General features: G+C 41.5%; 2 protein-coding genes across 2 annotated transcripts; both read left to right on the top strand.

Annotated features, from left to right (window-relative positions):
- The first annotated feature begins 824 nt into the window (after nt 1–824).
- LOC129002565 (uncharacterized) lies at nt 825–11549 on the top strand. The gene is made up of 6 exons (XM_054430466.1): nt 825–927; nt 2788–2846; nt 3279–4903; nt 9010–9257; nt 9998–10075; nt 11215–11549. The coding sequence occupies exons 1-6, from the start codon at nt 825–827 to the stop codon at nt 11547–11549; spliced, it is 2448 nt and encodes an 815-aa protein (XP_054286441.1).
- Nucleotides 11550–12676: 1127 nt separating this feature from the next.
- Nucleotides 12677–13867, top strand: LOC129002559 (uncharacterized). Its single transcript, XM_054430452.1, has one exon. The coding sequence runs from the start codon at nt 12677–12679 to the stop codon at nt 13865–13867; it is 1191 nt and encodes a 396-aa protein (XP_054286427.1).
- The last annotated feature ends 8607 nt before the right edge of the window (nt 13868–22474 follow it).

Raw genomic sequence — 22474 nt, 5'->3', positions numbered from 1 at the left:
AGACTTGGAGGTGTGTGTGTATAGGATAAAAAGTGTTTGGGCGGGTTGAGGATTCGAACCCGGGGCGCCTGGGTGAGAGGCGAGTACGCTATCCACTCGGCTACAACGGTAGTTAATAAGACAAGAGTGTAAGGGTGTATATGGAGGCGATAGCTGCCGCGGTAGCCGCCGCCGCCGCCGCCGCCGCAGCTAATGTGTCTGGTTTTGATTTTGGCCACCAGAGGAGGGGTGATGGAGTTCTGATTTTGTCCGCTAGGTGTGTTTGGTTTTGATTTTGGCCACCAGAGGGGTGACGGAGTTTTGATTTTGGCCGCTAGGTGTCCCGCGTGTCTATGGTGGGAAAAAAATCCTGTGGGAATTCGCTGTGCGGTGTAAGAGATTGACGGAGTTCTGATTTTGGCCGCTAGGTGATTGCCGCCCCCCGGGGGTGGTGTGTGTAGTTCTGATTTTCACCACTAGGTCCTGTGAGTTTGGATTTTGTCCACTAGGTGGTAGCGGGATAAATCTCTGCACCGGGATCCCTGTGCAAATATCCCACAAAAATCCCTGCTCGGTTAATATAATTCAGTGTAAATAAATCTTATGTATTGTTTGTAGGGGTATTCTAACTGTTATTTTGCAGAGGGTTTTAAACAACTGAACTAAAAACAGTATTCGGTTAAACCAATATGCTAATTAACAGATAGTGTGTTATATTAATATGTGTTGGTATCAAACTGAATATATCAGTGGCACAGTGCTGTTGTGGAGTAATATCCATTTGATGGTTGAACGCTGCTGTGACTGTTTGATATTCTTTAAGTTGACTAGGCTTTACTGTGAATATGCGTGTCTCTGGGTTAGATGTTATCGCGCGGCGACGTGCGACCTCGGACGTGCTTGATGTGATCGCGCGGCGACAGAGGCTATGGACGTGCTCGCGCGGCGGTGCGTAATTGGAATATATATGGTCGCATTGTTATGCGACCCTGTTATATTGTTGCAATAGGTTATATTGTTGGCACAATTTTGGCTAAAATGTTTGGCTAACAATGTCGAGGGCATAATAGCACAATCGTGACTAAAATGTTTTGGCTAATAATGTCGAGGACATGATATGCGTATTGTGTGTCACTTTGATGCTTGGCCATATTTGGTGTGAGGCCAAGGCCTACTTCCGCTTGTTGTCTTATAAAAGGATGGAAGTTTATTTTAAGAAATCAGTCTTGTTCAGTGTCTTTCTCTGACTTGAGGTGAGTTTAGCATTTAATTCACTGTTCTATTCTTTACGCTGTTATGCCGGTAGTAGTGTTTTATTAAAACTTGTGTTGTATTGTATTATTTTAACGTATCATACTATTCTGCCGCTGACCAGTACGTGTTTCTATACTTAACTAAATAAAGTTAATAAGGTGTTAAGTACACTATTATATTATACTGTTTATTTTTCACTATGTGTTTTGATACTTAACTAAATGGAAGTTGTTAAGGTGTTAAGTACACAGGAGACATATGTTAAAAGATTCAGGTTGTATGGTATTAGGACTACATTTAAATTTAATAATCCGCCTAAAGATACAAATGAGCTTGAGTGGTTGAAGCATGGGTTTAATGAATTGGTTGATAAGGTTAAATCTGAAGCGTCTGATACTGATCAGCTCGGGTTTACACTGCAGAGTTTGAATCTAAAACAAAGTGAGCCCGGGTACGTAGCGTTTAGACCCGCTGATAAGGTTAATGGAGAGATCCTGTGGGAAATATTCGGGGGAATAATTCAAAGTAATACCGACATAATTAAATCTAGTGACACGTTTAAAATCACCTGTACCTGTGTTAATTTACCTGTAGGCAGTGGACGTAGACGACCAGGGTTTTTTAATAGTTTTGACGAGGAGTGTCGATCAAGAAAATCAATAGTGGTAATTAAAAATAAAGATAATCTGTGCCTTCCACGAGCTTTGGTAGTAGCAAAGGCTCACGCGAAAAAAGACCCTGAATGGACATTGATTAGGGCAAATAAGGGGCGGCGTCAGGACCTTAAAGCTAGAAAGTTGTTGGATAAAACACAAATAGATATTCCTACAGAAGGAGCGGGTGTGACAGAATTAGAAAAATTCCAATCTCATTTGAAAAAGTATCAAATAACCGTATACAATTATGACAGAAAGGGGCGTGAAGTGTATTACTCAGGTGATCCGGAGAATGCCAAGTATAAAATTAACCTTATGTTTCATGAGGGTCACTATAATGTGATTACCAATCTGACCGGTGCTTTTGCTTGTAATTACTATTGTGAAGGCTGTCACGTCCCGTATAACACAGCTGGTGATCATCATTGTGAAACTATTTGTTCAGCTTGTATGATAACATCTCCGCCATGTAAGATAGAATATAATGGTATACTTTGTCCGAAGTGTAATAGACACTTTAAAAATCAGCTCTGTTTTACAGCTCATCAGAACAGTATATGTAAATCAGTTTATAAATGTCAAGAGTGTACCAAACTGATTTGGTTGAGTAAGAGGAAAGCTCCTCATGTTTGTGGTGAGGTTTGGTGTCAAATATGTATGGACTTTAAAGAGGCGAACCACAAGTGTTATATGCAAGTAGATACTAGAAAACCAAAAACATCAGATTTTCTCTACATATTCTTTGATTTTGAGACAAGACAGGACGAATGCCTATCAGAGTTTGAGCGTGATAAAAAGGTTCATAGAGTCAACCTTTGTGTCTCTCAACGGTTCTGCCATAAATGTATTAATGAGCCGCCTTGTGAAGAATGTGAAGCTAGGACCCGCATATTTTTAGATGACCCTGTCCACGGCTTTATGGACTACGTATTGGCTCTAAGGAGACATTATAAAGATGTATGTGTGATTGCACACAATGGTCAGGGCTTTGATTTTCAATTTGTTCTTAAATATGTATTAGAAAATACAAAATTCACTCCTGAACTGATTATGCGCGGATCTAAGATTGTTCTAATGAAGTTTGATAATTTGCGCTTCATTGATTCCCTTAACTATTTTCCAATGCCTCTGTCAGCCCTTCCAAAAGCTTTTGATTTGCCACCTGAGAAGAAGAAAGGTTACTTTCCCCACCTCTTTAATAGCTTAGCAAACCAGAGCTACAAAGGACCAATGCCACCTCGAGAATATTTCTGCCCTGATACAATGTTTGAAAAGACGCATGAGGACTTTCAGAGATGGTATGATGAGCAGGTAAACAGTAATTATACATTTGATTTTCAAAAAGAACTGGTGGAATACTGTATTTCTGATGTTGACATTCTTGCACAGGCCTGCATTAAATTTAGGAACCTACTATTGACCGAGTGCAATGTAGACCCGTTTTTAGAAGCTGTGACAATAGCAAGTGCTTGTAATCTTGCGTTTAGGAGAAATTTTCTCAAACCAAATACAATAGGACTGATTCCTAAGCAAGGCTATAGGATGGGTGACACTCAATCATCTATAGCTCTCCAGTGGTTAGTCTACGAGGAGATGCAAAGAAATGTACGAATACAGCATGCTGGTAGGGAGAGAGAGACAGTTATAGATGGCTATAAAGTTGATGGGTTTGATGGAGAGCGTATTTATGAGTTCCACGGGTGCTACTTTCACGGCTGCAAAAAATGCTTTCCTTTCAAACGTGACGAGCGCCTCCAGGATGACCCATCTGACACGCTTAACAATAGATACCAAAAGACAAAAGAGAAAATGGACAGATTAGCCAACACTTTATATGAAGTGATAGAGATGTGGGAGTGTGATTTTCTTGTGTTAAAGAAACAAGAGAATCTTAGTTATTTGGAGAACCACCCGGTTTTAAACAATGTACCGTTGATTCCAAGAGACGCGTTTTATGGTGGCCGTACAGGAAACACAAAAACCTATCATGAGTGTGAGTCTGGTGAGGAAATAAAATATGTAGATGTTTGTTCGCTGTACCCATATGTGTGTAAGTATGGAAAGTACCCTGTAGGCCATCCGACGGTATATGTTGGAGATGCAGAATGCCGGGGAAGAGGATTGTCTGTAGAGGGTTTGTTGAAATGTAAAATCCTTCCTCCAGTAGATCTATATCACCCGGTTCTTCCTTCAAGAATGCATGGGAAGCTTATGTTTGTACTTTGCAGAAAATGTGGTGAGGAGACAAACCAGGATACCTGTCATCACTCTGATGACGAAAGAGCCTTGGTAGGAACATGGGTAATGGATGAGATCCGCGTAGCAGTAGAGAACGGATATAATATTCTACAGTACTATGAACTCTGGGAATATGGTGTTGCAACTTTTGAAAAAGGAGGCCTATTTACAGAGTTTATTAATAAATTTCTGAAAATGAAACAAGAAGCATCAGGATATCCAGAATGGTGTCAAACTGACGAGGACAAAAATAGATATATAAGGCAGTACCTTGACCATGAAGGAATCAGTTTGGATCCTTTGAAAATTGAAAAGAACGGCGGTCTCCGATCACTAGCAAAATTAATGTTGAACAGCTTTTGGGGAAAATTTGGGGAGAGAGAAAATCAGACAAAGGCTACTATTGTGCGAGATCCTGAGACTCTGTTCAATATGTTAATTAACCCTGCTGTTCAGGTAAATACTATTCAGGAAATCAATCAAGATACATTGTTGGTAAATTGGCAAAATATAGAGGAGGTGGGTGGTTCTTTGCGTAGGGTGAATGTGGCTATAGCGGCATACACGACAGCGCAAGCACGGTTGAAGCTGTACGAGCATCTTAAGGCCTTAGGAGCACAGGTAATCTACTACGATACAGACAGTGTTGTATATCTTTTAAGCGATAATCTACATAAAGTACCTACTGGTGACTATTTAGGTGAGATGACTGATGAGCTGACTGACTACGGACCAGGTTCATTTATTATTGCTTTTGTCTCTGGAGGTCCTAAGACGTATGCCTATGTTGTGTATACTAATAAAGGCGTTAGACCTAATCTTGTTTCTGTTTGTAAAATCAAAGGACTGACTCTGAACCTAAAAGCTAGCGAAAGTTTAAATTTTCAAAAACTCAAAGAAATGGTCTTGTCAGCAAGTGAAAATCCGATGCATGAGGTTACAGAGATGAGAATTAGGCGAACTAAATGTAAGGACGTGCTGACTGTTTGGGAAACGAAACGTTTTAAGATTACGGGGCCTAAGCGTAAACGAGATGGGGACTATGATACTTTACCGTACGGTTTTAAGAAACATCACTCACCAAATCAATCATCATCATCTTGCTAATAATCTCGCCATCCATTCCAGCCTCCTCCACCTTGTAATCTCCAAATAAATTCCTCTTCTGAAGAGTCTTCCCCCTCTTCCTCCTCTTCACTTGACCACTCAGCAGGTCCTCCAAAGTTCCATAGAGTACTAGCACTACCAGAAGAGTTCGATCGTTCTCTTATGGTGGGATGAACAACACAAACACGTGGCCCGTAATATTTTTCACACTGATTATCTTTTCCAATTAAAGTCACAAGAGCAGATTTACAAACACTATGTATATATAATAGTAGAGCTAACATGATACTACACACTGTTCCCACGTTCACATATGGTGTGAAGCATCTCCTACTGAGATAGTAGTGGGGAGTATAAATATAGATCCTGACGCGACAAGTGTAACTGAGGTTGTCACCTACTGAGACAACATAATAGTAAGTCTTTAATGAGGTGCTCGGTCACCACATGGTCACCGCGTATACAAAATATACCGCACGGAGGAGGCAACTATAATGATTGTGGAAGGCCTTCACGTGTCATAGCGGTGGAGGGGCTATGACATCCTTTTTAGAGAAAATAAACTCACCTATTGTCGCGGTAGTGGCGGTAGTGGCCGCTGTGCAGGCCCTACAACCTCGTAATGGTGTATTGTACTAGAGACCTCGTTGTCAGGTTTCGGTTTTCTGTACGATCGAGCGGCTCTAACTATAGGCGGTGACCGCGGCGGAAGAGATATAACAACACAACAGAACAAATTGAAGCCCATCTCGCAACTGCGACACAGATGCTCTCCCCTTTTTGTAGCGCTCTAAATAAAGTAGTCTGTAACGCGAAATTAAATGTCATTTCAAAATGGACATCAGGAGAGTAATAGCTCAAGAGCTGCACAAACCCGCTCGCCGAAATTATCCAAGACGTAGAGTGACTCTTAAAGGTATTAATGATCTCTATCAGGCGGATTTAGTTGAGATGCAACCGTATGCAAAATACAATAAAGGTTATCGTTATATACTAACTATGATTAATTGTTTCACTAAATTTGCTTTTGCGATCCCGCTTAAAGGCAAGACAGGTGTTGAAGTAGCTAAAGTGCTAGAGCCGATATTATTAAAACATAAAATGAAACATCTACAAACCGACGAGGGTAAAGAATGGTTCAACAAGGATGTTAAAGCGTTAGTCAGCAGGTTTAAAATTAATCATTATGCGACATTTTCATATCTCAAGGCCAGCATTGTTGAGAGGTTCAACAGGACAATAAAACAAAAAATGTGGACGTTATTTACAGCAAAGGGGAGCTATGAGTGGGTATCTATTCTGCAGAAGCTCGTTGATCAATATAACAATTCAAAACATAGAACTATAGGAATGAAACCCAAGGACGTGAGGCAAAAACATGTTAAAGCAATTTTATCGCGAATAAATAGTAGTCATAAAAGTGCCACGGCTGCTGCTGCTGCCAAACCAAAGTTTTCTGTCGGCGATTCTGTGAGAATTAGCAAATACAAGCGGGTATTCACTAAAGGATACATGCCTAACTGGACAAACGAAGTATTTAAAATATATGCAATAAAGCCAACCCACCCGGTTACTTATATCTTACAAGATTCTAAAGGGGAAATCCTTAAGGACGGATTTTATGAGGCTGAGCTGAGTATATCTAAGACTGGGGATGTATATCTTGTGGAGAAAGTAATAAAACGTAAAGGGGATAAAGTGCTAGTTCGCTGGTTGGGTTTTGATGGTAAAGACGACACATGGGTTAACAAAAGCGATATTCTTATTTAGAGCTATCCCTCGGTGAGGTGTTATTTAAAGTTCAAGCAGGAGAGGAAAAGTTTCAGTGTCACAATGAGACTAGCTGAGCAAGGATCTCATATTTCTGTCCGGAATTTTGATGAATATTTTGGTACCGGTATGAGCTCATCTATTAATAAAAATGGGCCCCTTTTGCCGGAAGCAGTACGTTGTATTATATCAGGTCCTTCAAATGCGGGAAAAACGAACGTGTTATTCAATCTTATATTCGATCCAAATGGTGTAGTATTTGAAAATATCTACGTGTTTTCAAAATCCCTCTATCAGCCGAAATACAAATTTCTTTCGTCAGCTTTACCCAAAGAAGTCGGATACTTTGCATTCAATGACAATGAACAAATTGTCGACCCAAGCGAAGCTAAGCCGAATTCAGTTATGATATTTGACGATATATCATGTGAAAAGCACAACAACATCCGGTCCTATTTTTCAATGGGTAGACATAGGAATATTGATGTATTCTATCTTGGTCAGTCGTACAGTAAGATTCCTAAACAGTTGGTGAGAGACAACTGTAACTTTATTATACTATTCAGGCAGGATGATATGAATCTAAGACATGTATACACTGATCATGTTAACACTGATATGAGCTTTGATAAGTTCAGAGGGTTGTGTGCTCAAGCGTGGAAGGAAAATCATGGGTTTTTGGTAATAGATAAGACTCGTGATATTAACAAAGGGAGGTACAGATTGAAATTTGACTTTTTTGTAGAGGATTTGTGATAGCGGTGGGGGGTATGTGTTATGTAAAAGTGCTATGCTTTGTACAGTACACATTAGTTTTATAGTTGAACTACAATGGTAAACATCTATACGTACAACGATCTTAGAGGTTACGACACAAAACTTCATAATGTTAAATCAAATCTCTGCACTTTTTACTATTCAGATAGGAGAAAGTTTTGCGGTAATTATTGCAGCAGAAAGGGGCGTCATGGTCATCCTTATAACCGGCGGTGCTGGCGACATAAAGCTGCAAAACAAAGCGCCACACTGCCTCCTGTAATTTTACTTATGATATCTGCTAGTGAACGCACCTACAACCGTGAACTGTGGATTAAGTTTTTAGCAAAATGCGAAGAAAAAAAGGTACCACTAGAGCTTGTTATCTACCACGAAGATATGACAAACTGTACTGTACGCGAATCTCATAATATGTTATCGCGATTCAGACCGTTTCCAGATATTTTTGGAAAGGTCCTACCTCTACGAGACCGGCATGGCGGCATAAACTTTACACAGATTTATCTGAGAATGCTTGAATATGGGTGTAAAATCCCTTACGCCGCTCGTTGCATAGTATTAACTGAGCGTACACTACCAATAAGGTCCCCCGTAACAATATATAAGACGGCATTAGCTTCTAAATGTCATATTGACATTAGTTATAATGTAGCATATGGTCCAGTGCCTCCAGGATTACCTCCTGGGGTTCGGGGTAAGCGCTATGCAGCAGCAAACAACCTGTGCCAAGGACTTTTTACTACAGATTTTTTGAAAGCGGCATTGCCAACTTTACCACTCTATTGCGACCATTTTGGTATAAGTCTTAGTAGTGACGGTGTTTATACAATAACTAATAGAGCACTATTTGACCAGTGGCGAGAATTTACAGGCGCAAATCCTAGCGAGTTTTGGCTCGTAAATTCATTTCTATTACACCACAATCAGGCTCAACGGCCAATGAGTCTTTTACAAAAATATATGGATAACAGTGATGATAGATACACTGTGGCTGAAATACCACAATGGAGAGGAGGGTGGAAAAGGACTTTTGTTTTTCGAAGTTGGTCAACACGATACAATATACCACTATTTGATGCACACACTAAGAGGTACTACAGAGGTATCAATATAGCATCTGGTATCTCGTTAAAGGATGTGGTGCGTTATTTGCGTAAACACAAGAGACGCGCAATGTTTTTCAGGCAGGTTGAGCTGCCATAAATGTGTTGTTGTTGTTGGTTGATAGTTCAGTAGCAAAGATGAGTCGGAAGAATAAAGACCTTGTGTCGAAAATTGCCGAACTAGAAGAGGCGGTAAGACGTAAGTTTCGACGATTTAAAGATGGTAATGTTGAAAATGAAAGATTACTAGAGCAGCAGTATAGACCGATTATCAGAGAATTGAAAAAAACTGAGCCTCAAATAAAAGCTGAACAAATGTCTGCTGTCAAAGGGGAAGAAGAAGAAGAAGGAGAAGAAGCAATGGATTATGTCAGTGGGGACGATGATGATAATTACTTTAACCAATCGTTTAAACCTACTGGCGTTTCGACACCGAACCGGTTGCATGATGTTGTGTCTTCACCTGTAGGCTTGGAAACGGCTTCCCGATATGTCGACGAACATTTTGAAAACCCGTTGACGCGGAAATATATGAAACTACTCATGGCAGATGCCGGCGGAAAGTCTCGAATAATTGATCATGATTATGGTCCCCGTTACAATAGTGACGGCAATAAGTTAATGATTGGTGATAAAGAATTAGAATTTGACAGCGACGGGTCATTGGTTATAAATAATACAAAATATCAACCTACAGTCGGCTTATACGAATTGTTGTTCAAACGACTACCCGATGAGGATCTATACAATAGTGAAGACCTACAGACATACAAGAATATATTAGTAGCAACAAACGCGCACAAAAAACAATACAGCTTTTACAAGCAAATAAGAAGGGATAATAGTTTGAAATACAAACACGTCATTAGAAAATTATTTCCCGCTAAACAGGGCCGGGGCATGACTTGGAAGACTGCTACATCTCGGGATATTGTTCACTGGGACGACCCTAATGAACTTGTAAGCAGAATGAAACTACTAACCGCGTCAACTGAGTCTGGAAACACGTCTCATAGTAATGAAATCCTTAATATTGTGGAGGAGCTACGTGAAGCTGGGTTTATAAAAGGGGCGGGCAATAGTAGATACAAATCACTTTTACAATGGGTGTAGACAAGTTCGGACGTTACGAGAAAAAGGAAAAGGCTCTTGTCGGGCCAAAGGGCGAGGGCTTTGCACTGACTCAAGATGGTAACTATGATATGCAGGGTAAACGTTTGTGTAATGTCGAAAATCCAAAGGACAATTTTGATGTGATTAATTTTAGAACCCACGCGGAATCACTTTTAAACTGTATGACAAGGCAAAGTGGTCATTTTGATGCTCAAAACACCCGTGTGTGTAATATAGCTGACCCTGTTAGTATTAATGATGCTGTGTCTAAGCAGTATATGGATTTTCATACGCCGCTTAAATTGACTGATGCAAAAGCATACTCAATACACCATTACCGGTTGCAAGACGTTGCAGAGCCGAAAGCTGATAGAGACGGAGTTAATCTATTGTTTCTTAAAGAAAACGCTATAACACGAGAAAGTGTACAGAGAGAGTTTGATGCAAAAAATGCAGTTATTCGGAACGTAGCACTGCCGGTAAAAGACGCGGATGCGGTAAATCTTCAGTGTCTAAACAGCACAGCCTTAGTTAAAAATAAAGATGGGGCTTTTGATGTAAAAAATACGGTTATCCAAAACTTGGCACCTCCTAGTAGAGCGGGAGATGCTGTAAATAAATTGTACATGGACAACCGTGTACCTTTACAAGGCTCATTAGCATGGAACTTTAAGGATAAACGTTTAGGTCATGTCGCTGATCCATCAAATGCTCATGATGCGATTACCCTACAATATCTTCAACGTAATTCAATTTTACCTAATAATGATAAATCCTGGGATGTTAAGGGTAGGCGAATAGCGAATGTTAGTAAACCACAAGTATTGAGCGATGCTGTAAACAAGCAGTACGTCAAAGAAATTATCGCGGAATTAGCCTATTCACTGTATAAACAGATGAATCAGACGAAACGCGTGAGTCTAACCTCATATGACGAATGGAGGGGGCAGGTTGTTCACGAGACAGCAACCTGGGACGACCTTTTTAAGACAAGTTAAAATATCTCATTCCAATCAGTATTAAAATGGTTGGGAAGAGGATAACATCGGTCAGACGCAAAAGAGCCGTCGTCGGAGAAGGTCTTATATCTTCTATTGTTAACAAAGCCGTGGACCTTTTACCTTTTGAAGCTCACCTGCCGGGTTATAATTATTGTGGACCTGGAACAAGGTTAAAAAAGAGACTAGCCAGAGGTGATAGAGGTATTAACGGTTTAGACGAAGCGTGTAAGGTGCACGATATCGCATATTCGAGGTACAAAGATAACGCGCACAGACAACAGGCAGATAAGGAGCTAGCAGAACGCGCTTGGCGTAGATTTAAATCATCAGACGCGTCTGTAGGAGAAAAGGCGGCTGCCTGGGCAGTAACTACAGCGATGAAGACAAAGGCAAAGTTTGGTGGTGGAAAGAGGAAGAAGAAGCAATCGACTCGTAGAGTTAAGAAAAAGACACCTGGAGGTAGAGGATTGTATCTACGTCCCTACCCTAGAGGGGGTGGAGTTAAACGTAAAAAGCGGAATACAAGGAAAAAAAAACGTGGATCCCGCTAAGACCGTTGACAAATTACGACTTGAAATACTACGCGAAATTACTGAAAATCCCTCATTTTCGCGGAGTGTATATGAGAGACACTCTACCTGTTCGACCTAACTTAAATGAGACTGCTATTGTAAACTTAGATTCGGCAGTGGGTGAAGGCACACATTGGGTGTGCTATAGAAAAGAGGGTAGTCGGGTGCATTATTTTGATAGTTTTGGCAACTTAAAACCTCCGCTAGAACTGTTGCAGTACTTTGCCAACTGTGAAGTCTTCTATAATTATCGTAGAGTGCAATCATTTGATTCAGTTGTTTGCGGGCATTTGTGTCTAGAGTTTCTCTGCAAAAATGTTTAGCTTAAGCGGTCGTGGATCGTATATTACAAATGAATACTTTCCACCTGTTGACATGAGCGATGGTGAGTGGGAGATTGGACTTGTGGATTTAATGACTTTTCATTCAATCCCCAACATTGAATCTGGAATAAATAACAAGTTTTACTATGGTAAAGCGGGAGTTGTCAGTATTGATGAAGGGGCATATGAAGTGGAAAATATAGAGTCTACTTTAAAGGCGAAACTGGGAAAGGATGTGGAATTTAAGCTCACAGCTAACAACAGCACCTTACGTTCGGAAATTTTCTGCTCACAGAGTGTTGATTTTACTAAAGGCGATTCAATCGGATCCTTGCTAGGCTTCTCCAATAGAGTCCTTGAAGCTGGGAAAACACATGTATCCGATACTACAGTCAACATAATGAAAGTTGATGTTATTCGTGTCGAGTGTAATATTGTTCGTGGATCGTTTGATAACGGTAGAGAAAGTCATACGGTGCACGAATTTTACCCAAATGTAGGTCCAGGGTATAAAATAGTCGAGATACCTAACACAATAATTTACTTACCAGTGAACGTTTCAAGTGTCAACAACGTGTCGATATCTCTGCGCGATCAAGACGGCAACTTGATTAATCTCAGAAACGAAAGATTGTCTGTTAGGTTACACGTTAGAAAAAAGAACAATGGGACTGGTATTTAGGGACATATTACCTGTTCCAAACATCAGTAGGCCAAAAGACGTTGTACGGTTAACATCGTCGAGTGTTAAGTTTTTGCGGTCTCTTGGATTTAAGGTTGAAAATGTTGGATATAAACACAAAGGCAGAGTACAGTGATGCCATCACCGGCATGGAGTTTCACACTCACAAGCCATACGCGTCGTCCACGTTTAAAAATAACGATGAGATCCGAATACCGATCAGTCAACAGGATATTATTACAGCACCGTTTGAGAGTACATTGCTCGTTAAGGGTACGGTTAAAAGTACAAAAACTGATAGAACAGAGGCGCCGTGGCATTTCGTGAATAACGCGGTGGCGTTTTTCTTTGATGAAATACGCTATGAGATTGCGGGTATTGAAGTGGATAGGACAAAGAATGTCGGTATTACAACAACTATGAAAAATGTTCTTTCGATCAGACCCCATGAGGTGAATATGTTGAAGAATGACTGCTGGTTAGGCCCTGGCGAGAAATTACAGTCCAAAGAGTTTTCATTTTCCGTTCCACTACGTCTTTTACTCGGTTTTGCTGAGGACTACAGACGTGTAATTGTAAATAACAAACAGGAGTTGGTGCTTCTGCGCTCCGCTTCAGATAAAAATGCTGTAATCAGTAATGACGCGAGTGATGTTTCTATAACAATTACAGGGGTGTACTGGCGTGTTCCTCATGTGAACGTTTCCGACTCCTACCGACTTACTATGTTGCGCATGATCGAAAAGGACACCACGGTCCATATACCTTTTAGGTCTTGGGAGCTTCACGAATACCCGTCACTGCCACAAACTAATATACACTCGTGGACGGTTAAAACATCAGCACAATTGGAGAAACCTCGATATGTCATTTTGGCATTTCAGGAGGATAGGAAAAATCAATACGCTAAAGACATGTCCTCGTTTGACCACTGCGACTTGACAAACATCAAGGTGTATTTGAATTCTCAATATTTCCCCTACGACAACATTAACGGAGATAAAACACTATTTTACGAAATGTTTTGTCGATTTCTAGAATCATATTATGGTAGACAGTCTACCGGTCAAACCGCTGTCACAATGGAAAAGTTCAACGCCAATGTCCCGCTATACGTAGTCGATTGCTCCAAACAAAATGATGCAATCAAGTCGGGACCTGTAGACGTGAGAGTGGATTTTGAAACAAAGAACGCGGTTCCCGCCAGCACTACAGCATACTGTCTCTTAATACACGATAGTCACATGACCTATAAGTTACTCACCGGTTCTGTAAGTAAGGTGACTGTATAGTTTTTAGTCTACAGCTGGTCTCTGTCTGATAAACATGGAAGAAAAAAAGTGGCAGAACATTGCGTGGATTTATGTTAACCTCTTTGAAAAGGGTAGGTTAAAACGTAAAATAGATTGGAACGGCAGGCTGTTGAGTTTGGATTTCGCCACAGTCGGAGTGTTTGATCGAATCGAATTTGAAGTTATAAGAGAATTTGCTATGTCTCGTGCGGCGGTGGATTTGATTAATTTATTAATTGATTTCCATAAGTATGACACGCTGGATGTACATGTCTATGGCGATAAAGATGATTATCATAGAGAATCTTTTGACTTAAACAGTATGCTAAATAATGACGATGAAGAGAATGACACCGACGACGACGACGACGACGACGACGACATACCCCGTCACTATATCAGTCTACCTGATCTTGAAGTTGCCAATGTTCAATGTGTGCGGATTAAGTTGAGAGATCGAAAAAAGTACGTTTCCTTTTACCAGGAGGATTCGGAGGAAGAGGCGGAGGCGGAGGCGGAGGCTGAGGCGGAGGCGGAGACGGAGGCGGAGGCGGAGGCGGAGGCGGAGGCGGAGGCAGATGAGGGTCTCAGTCGTTAAGATGGCCTCACAGGTAGTGGACGATGTACAGGTGATTCAAGCCAGCTTTGAAGTTTGTAAAGACTATGTGACGAATAGACTCGCGAAGGTGTTAGTATCGCTTTATAAAAACGGCCAGAATATCAGTGACGGCAGATCGTTTGACCGTGACGGGGGCATGCTAAACTATCACGTCGCAGACTATTCCTGCTTTGACCGTATAAGGATTGAAACGTTCCCCGGATCGTATCTCTTAAGGAAAGCGTGTAGCGTTGAAAATGTTCTCAAGCGTGTCAGTTTCTACAGCCAATTTGACATTGTCAGCGTTTATCAGTTGAAATACGATTTCACCATACAATTGGGTGTTTTTAGTTTAAATGAAAGATGTATCGATGTCAATGTCGCCCCCGACACCTATAATGTCCGAATTATTCTAGGAAGGTCACTACTGGACACACGGGTACCGGAAGTGACAAAGCCCGCGCTTTCAGACCCCCTAGAGAATAACCCCATTGAGGGGTACGATACCTGTGAACGTTACGAAATCTCTCAGTTTCAATGATGGAGCCGTCGAGTGAGGACGTGGCCACTGCCACAGCTGTTGCTGACCAGGTGAGTATAGAAACCGTGCCTAAACCTACAGAGGGAATAAACCTGCTGACCGGTATTTTTTTGAAAAAAGTCTTCTTTCTGGACCACGATGTGACAAAGTGCGTAATTACGGGGGTATTCAAAAATAGAGACAACCAGATTGGCGTTTTGTTTAAATCAAAGAAAGGAAGTGTGTATTGGTCACAGGATGTATTCAATCAATTCGGTGTGACAGCTTTCAACGCTGTCACAGCAGCGATGGAGCTCGGCCAAAAATTCCACACTTCACTCGTCACCGGTGAGAGTGTGAAGGTTATTTCGGTATTTGGCAAACAACACGTATTCATTCACGGCGGGGAACACACTTTGGCACTAAACAACGCAGAATGGGTCCAGTTTATTAATAGCCTTCCGCTCGTGCACATTCACCTCACGGAGCTGTTTTCTCGCGAGGCCGATATTAGAGAATTCATAACAGAGGTGTTAAACAACAAAGAGGGGTCGGAAAATCCCCCATCTCTGCCTAATTTTTCAACATCACTTTACAATGAGTTGTTGTTGTTCAAGCGCTGGCCGTTTACCAGTAGCAGTTGTTGAATTTCACGCTTTCAAAGACAACAATAACACGTTTATTGTAAAAGAGTTTGCAATAGTTGCAGAATCACTCTGCTGTCAGATTATATTTCGTCCTCCATATGTGTTGCGCAATCTTGACGAAAAAACTAGGCGTTCAAATAGATGGCTAACACGTCATTACCATTGTATTCGTTGGGACGATGGAACAATTCCATACGATGAGGGGTTAATACGTAATTTATGTGCTTCTTTTAGTGTCATCTACACTAAAGGATTGGAAAAGGTTACATTCCTAAAGCGCTTTCATCCAAATGTTCTGGAAATAACATCAGATGAGGGTAAAGAGGGGGTGGAGGGAGAAGATAACCATATAAATTGTTTGTTACCACAACACAGTGGGGGGTTTTCAAAGTGTGCTCTGCACACAGCACAAAAAAGAATCAAATATTTTCTCTAGTGTCAGTCTGTAGTTTGACTTTGTGCTGTGCGGATCATGGCTGAACAGGTGTGGGAAATTCTCTCTCAGGAGCCTAAAGAACCCGAAGGGGTGATGACAGATGGTTTTATTATGAAATTTGATCGGTACATGAATTGGGATTTGCTCTCCACACATTATAATTTTTCAACTGATATGTTGAGACGTTATTTTCACCGAGTTAACTGGGAAAAACTTTTAACGCGTATCAAATTTTCCGAGGCATTCCTCAGAGAAATGGCGGGTAATTTCAGTGAAGGTGCTTGGAGCATATTGAGTCGCTATCAGAAGCTGTCCGAGTCTTTCATTCGAGAATTCGCCACCAAAGTTGACTGGGATAATATTGCGCTGTACCAAGATGTGAGTTGTAAATTTCTCTATGAACAGAGTCACAGTTTTGATGAGATTCCAGAAAGTCAATATTATTATATATAACATGTGTACGTGTGTGTGTGTGTGTGTGTGTGTTGGGAAGCTGATTGTCTCTATATACGTGTAGGAGTCACCTATCCATTAGGCTGGGCTAAACCCTGGTAAGTCCTTGGGTAGACGAGAGGGTTGAGGTAAAACTCGTAGAACATTGCGTTTCCTTCGACCCACACTAAAATAGAGCTAAGACGTTTCCTAGCTGTGTAGGTGCCACCTACCCTTTAGGCTGGGGCTAAGCCCTGGTAAGTCCTTGGGTAGATGAGAGGGTTGAGGTAAAACTCGTAGAACATTGCGTTTCCTTCGGCCCACACAGTGTATGATTGTGTATATTTGAGTACCTTGTTATATTTAATAGCATTGCAAGTGTAGAGAGTAGAATGAAACAGAAAAAACAAAGTCCACTTCTCCGTTCAACCTGGAAAGGTGAAACTGAGGCTAAAATGAACGGTACGCCTAGTAAATAGCCTGATATCGTATTCACAATGAACAGGTTGACGAGAAGTAAAAAAAAAAAAAAAAAAACATATAAAAGAGTAAAATATATCCTTTGTCAAATATGTGTGTTGGGTTAATTGAAAGGCTTCACCAAGTAAATAACCACATTTATATTTGTCAAAGGACCAAAAAAAAAAAGTAGTTTAGTGTTTTTGCGGTACCGCAATATTGTACCAGACAGGAGGCGACATTTTTGTTATGGAGTGGTCGTCACTGCAGATGAGCGATGGTTGGGGCTCGTTTCAATAGTGAGATTAGGCCTACTGGGGAAACTCACTTTAATAAAAAACGCGCCAAGACCCCTACGACATGGTTAAATAACCTATCGTGGTGTGGAAATGTGGGTCTGCTGCTAGATACAAGCAGTGCATAGTGAGATTAGGCCTAATGGGAAACTCACTTTAATAAAAAACGCGCCAAGACCCCTACGATATGGTTAAAATAACCTATCGTGGTGTGGAAATGTGGGTCCGCTGTTAGCCTATAGTGAGATTAGGCCTACTGGGGAAACTCACTTAAATAAAAAACGCGCCGAGGCTCCTACGACATGGTTGAATAACCTATCGTGGTGTGGAAACGGAGTCAAACAGCTACAAGCTGCTTTCAACATCGAGCAGGTCAACAACCTCCGCAAAACGTGCCGTGTGTTAACCTTTGGCGTCACGCTTTTGTCACACAGTTTGCATACCTAAAGTGTGGAACAGGTAACAACAGGAATAGTCCTTTGTCGTAGGTGGATGGGAACCGAATAAAGCTTACACATACACACACACATAAACAACCTAGATCCACTATGCTATGATTGCACAATCTGATGAGTCACCGCATCAGATTGCGTCATCACCCGCTTTTGGATATGCGCCAGTATCACCTTACACAGTGACCAGGTATAAAACCAGAGCTCACCTGAGGGGAGCTCACAATCGTCTCCAGTCTTTCATTCAGACCACATCGCTGCTAACGTAAGTAGAGATGGGCTGTGGAGCTCCATCTTTTGCAATTGCCGAGGTGTCTGAAAAGAAGATATACACAACACGCTGCATATTTAATAATGTAATTTGATTTCAGATGGATCTCTTATCACGTATGGCTGCTTGCGAGCGTCAGGCCGACAATCCCAAGATTGCGGTGAGGGAGCTCACCAAACCAGCTAAAATTTTAGCTGCACGAAAAGTAAGCACAAAGTTCGGAAGACCGACAATCCTGCTGGACATCGAAACAGCCGAGGGGGAAGAGAAGGTCACATTTCTTCCGGCACGCTTTGTGGACGTCTTGACGTCGGGGGATTTGCAGGAGTTCACCTCGACAAAAGCATATAGCATTCAATGCACAGGCTCTGCAGGGAAATCACCAGATGTAAAGATATTTAAGCATTGAAAGAATCAATAAACGCACAATGTTTGTATGAAACTCCTGTTTGTTTTTATTTTTAACCCTAGTCTCTCAAACAGAAGTAGTGGTGGGGAAAAAGGATGGTATAAAAGTAGCTCTTGTTTCCTATGTCACACAGAATTGCCAAGATGTTTGTGGCTCTATTATTTCTGGTGTTTGGAGCTGTTGCGCAGCCTCCTCCTCCTTGGACAAACGAGCCGCAACCTTCCACCTCATTCGCCGCAGAGAATTGGTCACCTCCTCCTCAAACCCCTGAGGTAACAAATAGTGTTGTCTTTAACTACTGTAATAGGTGTAGATTTTAGTTTTTCCACATACTTTAGGTCTTACTCAAAATCTCTGCTTCCCATATCACCTCTTCCATGCCTGTGTGTATGATGCATATATATGTGTGTGTGTGTGTGTGTGTGTGTGAGTAAAATAAACTATAGTGGCCGAAATGTTATTTGATTTGCAGAATGACTCCTCTCGCACCCCATCTCCTGATTGTATTGATTTGCGCACTCCACCAAACGAGCCGCAACCTTCCACCTCATTCGCCGCAGCGAATTGGTCGCCTCCTCCTCAAACCCCTGAGGTAACAAATAGCGTTGTCTTTAACTACTATAATAGGTGTAGATTTTAGTTTTTCCACATACTTTAGGTCTTACCCAAAATCTCTGCTTCCCATATCACCTCTTCCATACCTGTGTGTATGATGCATATATATGTGTGTGTGTGTGTGAGTAAAATAAACTATAGTGGCCGAAATGTTATTTGATTTGCAGAATGACTCCTCTCGCACCCCATCTCCTGATTGTATTGATTTGCGCACTCCACCAAACGAGCCGCAACCTTCCACCTCATTCGCCGGAGAGAATTGGTCGCCTCCTCAAAACCCTGAGGTAACAAATAGCGTTGTCTTTAACTACTATAATAGGTGTAGATTTTAGTTTTTCCACATACTTTAGGTCTTACCCAAAATCTCTGCTTCCTATATCACCTCTTCCATGCCTGTGTGTATGATTCATATACATATGTGGGTGTGTGTGTATGAGTAAAATAAACCATAGTGACCGAAATGTTATTTGATTTGCAGAATGACTCCTCTCGTACCCCATCTCCCGATTATATTGATTTACGCACTCCATCTCCCGGCAGCCGGCCATCTTCTGCGGTTATAAGGGAGTTTCTGCTAACCCTAGATGACTTCTTTGTCAGAGGTCCTCCGTCTGCCGACAGTCAACCACCTTCGGCAGCTGAAAGAGACTCCCGGTGGGCACCGTCTCCCTCATTTGACAGACCACCATCCCCTAACACCTTAGGGAACTTCTTAGGAGAATACGGAGTGACGTCGAGGAACGTAGAGGCTCTAGACCTGGCAGAATCTTCTGCTGCCGGAACAAGGCCTTCCACTTCCTACTCTCCAGCTCCACAACCGCTGGACTTATCACTACGTTGTAATGAGGTGAGTCTATCTCTCCCTCTCTCTCTCTCTCTCTCTCTCTCTCTCTCTCTCTCTCTCTCTCTCTACGTATATATAATATATTTTACATTTTTTAGGAACCACCACCACCATCCCCAAGCAATAGTGCACCTAGCCCGTCCATTTTACAGTCAGATTGTACTCATTGTGGATGTGTCTACTGCTTCAACATTCCATTCAATCAACGGTTGAAACGAGTAGACAAAATTTTCCAGGTAATTATCACAAAATAAAAAGCTCGTGCATTTATGTGTGTGTGTGTGTGTGTGTGTGTGTGTGTGTGTGTGTGTGGTTATAATCTATAGCTTTTTAACATGTTCGTATTTTTTTTCAGCAATACCATCGATTCCCCATTCCTGAAGTCGAAAATCCAGAGGAGGCCTGGCAGGATATAAATCAACTGCATATGGACCTTTCCGACCTCACTTGGATTGTGAATAATATCGCCTTAGAGAACCAGGACCTTCGATATACAGCAGCCCAGGGGACACTCCAGCTGATGGTGTCATCGTTATTTGCAATAGTGGTGGGCATCACCCGTTGGTTTCAAGAGCAGCGCTCCAATCAAGATCCGGAACCATCAAGAGAGGTCTGCTGTGCTGTTTGCTTAACATCCCTCCCGAACATTTTTATTCAGCCTTGTGGGCATACCTGCTGCACAGATTGTGCCTACAGGCTCAATTCCTGCCCAATATGTCGGGCACCAATTCTAGGCAGGTTTACAATATATTTTGATTGATTCTTTCTCATACAAGATCCGGAACCATCAAGAGAGGTCTGCTGTGCTGTTTTGTTTATCATCCCTCCCGAACATTTTTATTCAACCTTGCAGATTTACAATCTATTTTTATTAACTCTTTCTCAGCCTAAAATAAGGGAGGGGGGTATTATGTGTTATGCTAACATATCTACCAGCTAGTGATAGCTACTAGCTACCAGCTAGTAGCTATCAATTTTTGGATTGGCGTTCAGCATCATATAATACCCTAACCTGGGGGTGTCCTTCAGGCACTCGGACAGTCCCAAACCCTGTCCTACAGGCTGCAGAAAACTTGTGTTTTGTTTCAGATGACCAATAATAATATCCGGCAAAGGTGGTGCAACATAGTAGCAACAACCAGAACTACATAAACCTGCGGTCAAAATAAGAACTGCCGTCCCAGAGGACATTGTACCACTGTATTGAAACGGGATTTTTCCCCAGGTAAGGTTTTTAAACACAGAGTAATAACCAAGCGGGGATTTTTGTGGGATATTTGCACAGGGATCCCGGTGCAGAGATTTATCCCGCTACCACCTAGTGGACAAAATCCAAACTCACAGGACCTAGTGGTGAAAATCAGAACTACACACACCACCCCCGGGGGGCGGCAATCACCTAGCGGCCAAAATCAGAACTCCGTCAATCTCTTACACCGCACAGCGAATTCCCACAGGATTTTTTTCCCACCATAGACACGCGGGACACCTAGCGGCCAAAATCAAAACTCCGTCACCCCTCTGGTGGCCAAAATCAAAACCAAACACACCTAGCGGACAAAATCAGAACTCCATCACCCCTCCTCTGGTGGCCAAAATCAAAACCAGACACATTAGCTGCGGCGGCGGCGGCGGCGGCGGCTACCGCGGCAGCTATCGCCTCCATATACACCCTTACACTCTTGTCTTATTAACTACCGTTGTAGCCGAGTGGATAGCGTACTCGCCTCTCACCCAGGCGCCCCGGGTTCGAATCCTCAACCCGCCCAAACACTTTTTATCCTATACACACACACCTCCAAGTCTATTATACCACCTTACACTCTTATCCTATTAACTGCCGTTGTGGCCGAGTGGATAGCGTACTCGCCTCTCATCCAGTCGGACCGTGTTCGATCCCCCGAGCCGCCAAATACTTTTTATCCCATGTCCAAATATGGAGCTCCCATAAGAGCCCATGTAAGTTCTAAAGTAAAAACAACAATCTTAATAAATCCTAACCATTTGTGTACAAACGGGTAATGTAACTAATTAAATTACCAATTGAAAACAAATATAAAAGGGATTAGATGGATATTAAAAGATGTCAAAATTATATCAGTATTTACAAATTTGGTGCAACTTGGTGAACTGGTAGCTAAACAGTATGACCTTTAAAATCTTCGTGTGAGTTCACTGTACAACCTTGGAACGTAAAACTTCTCCTAATATAAGAAATTGCAATGTCAACAAACGTTATAACGATTTCTTAGCCCTTTATTCTGGGTTACTTTGTTTTGTCTTCATAACCAGTGTTTCTGATTAAGGGTGATAATTCACTACACAATTTGTCGTGTAAGTTCCAAGGATACATTCACATTTCCTTATCTTAAATAAAATGTCTTATCCAATCCATTTAAAGTAAGTTTATTAGGTCAGTAGAACTCATTAAAGAAATTGAATACTGACTATCAGAAATACTAATTAGCACTAACATATTTTGATGTTTTTTTTTCGACTTACAGATGGTTTCCTCAGAAATCCAATTTTTTAGAAGGCGTTTCGTTTACAGTATGCTAGATATTATTTTAAAAGAAAGCCGGTTTTGTGTTTTACAACAAAGCTTTTTAACTAAAAGCTTTTCTTAAG

Source organism: Macrosteles quadrilineatus, unplaced genomic scaffold, assembly GCF_028750875.1.
Source record: "Macrosteles quadrilineatus isolate MER2022 unplaced genomic scaffold, UCM_ALF_1.0 Scaffold_1__1_contigs__length_201487025, whole genome shotgun sequence".
Lineage (NCBI taxonomy): Eukaryota > Metazoa > Arthropoda > Insecta > Hemiptera > Cicadellidae > Macrosteles > Macrosteles quadrilineatus.
Note: the sequence above shows the minus strand (reverse complement) of the source record. Positions and strands in the feature narration are given on the sequence as shown.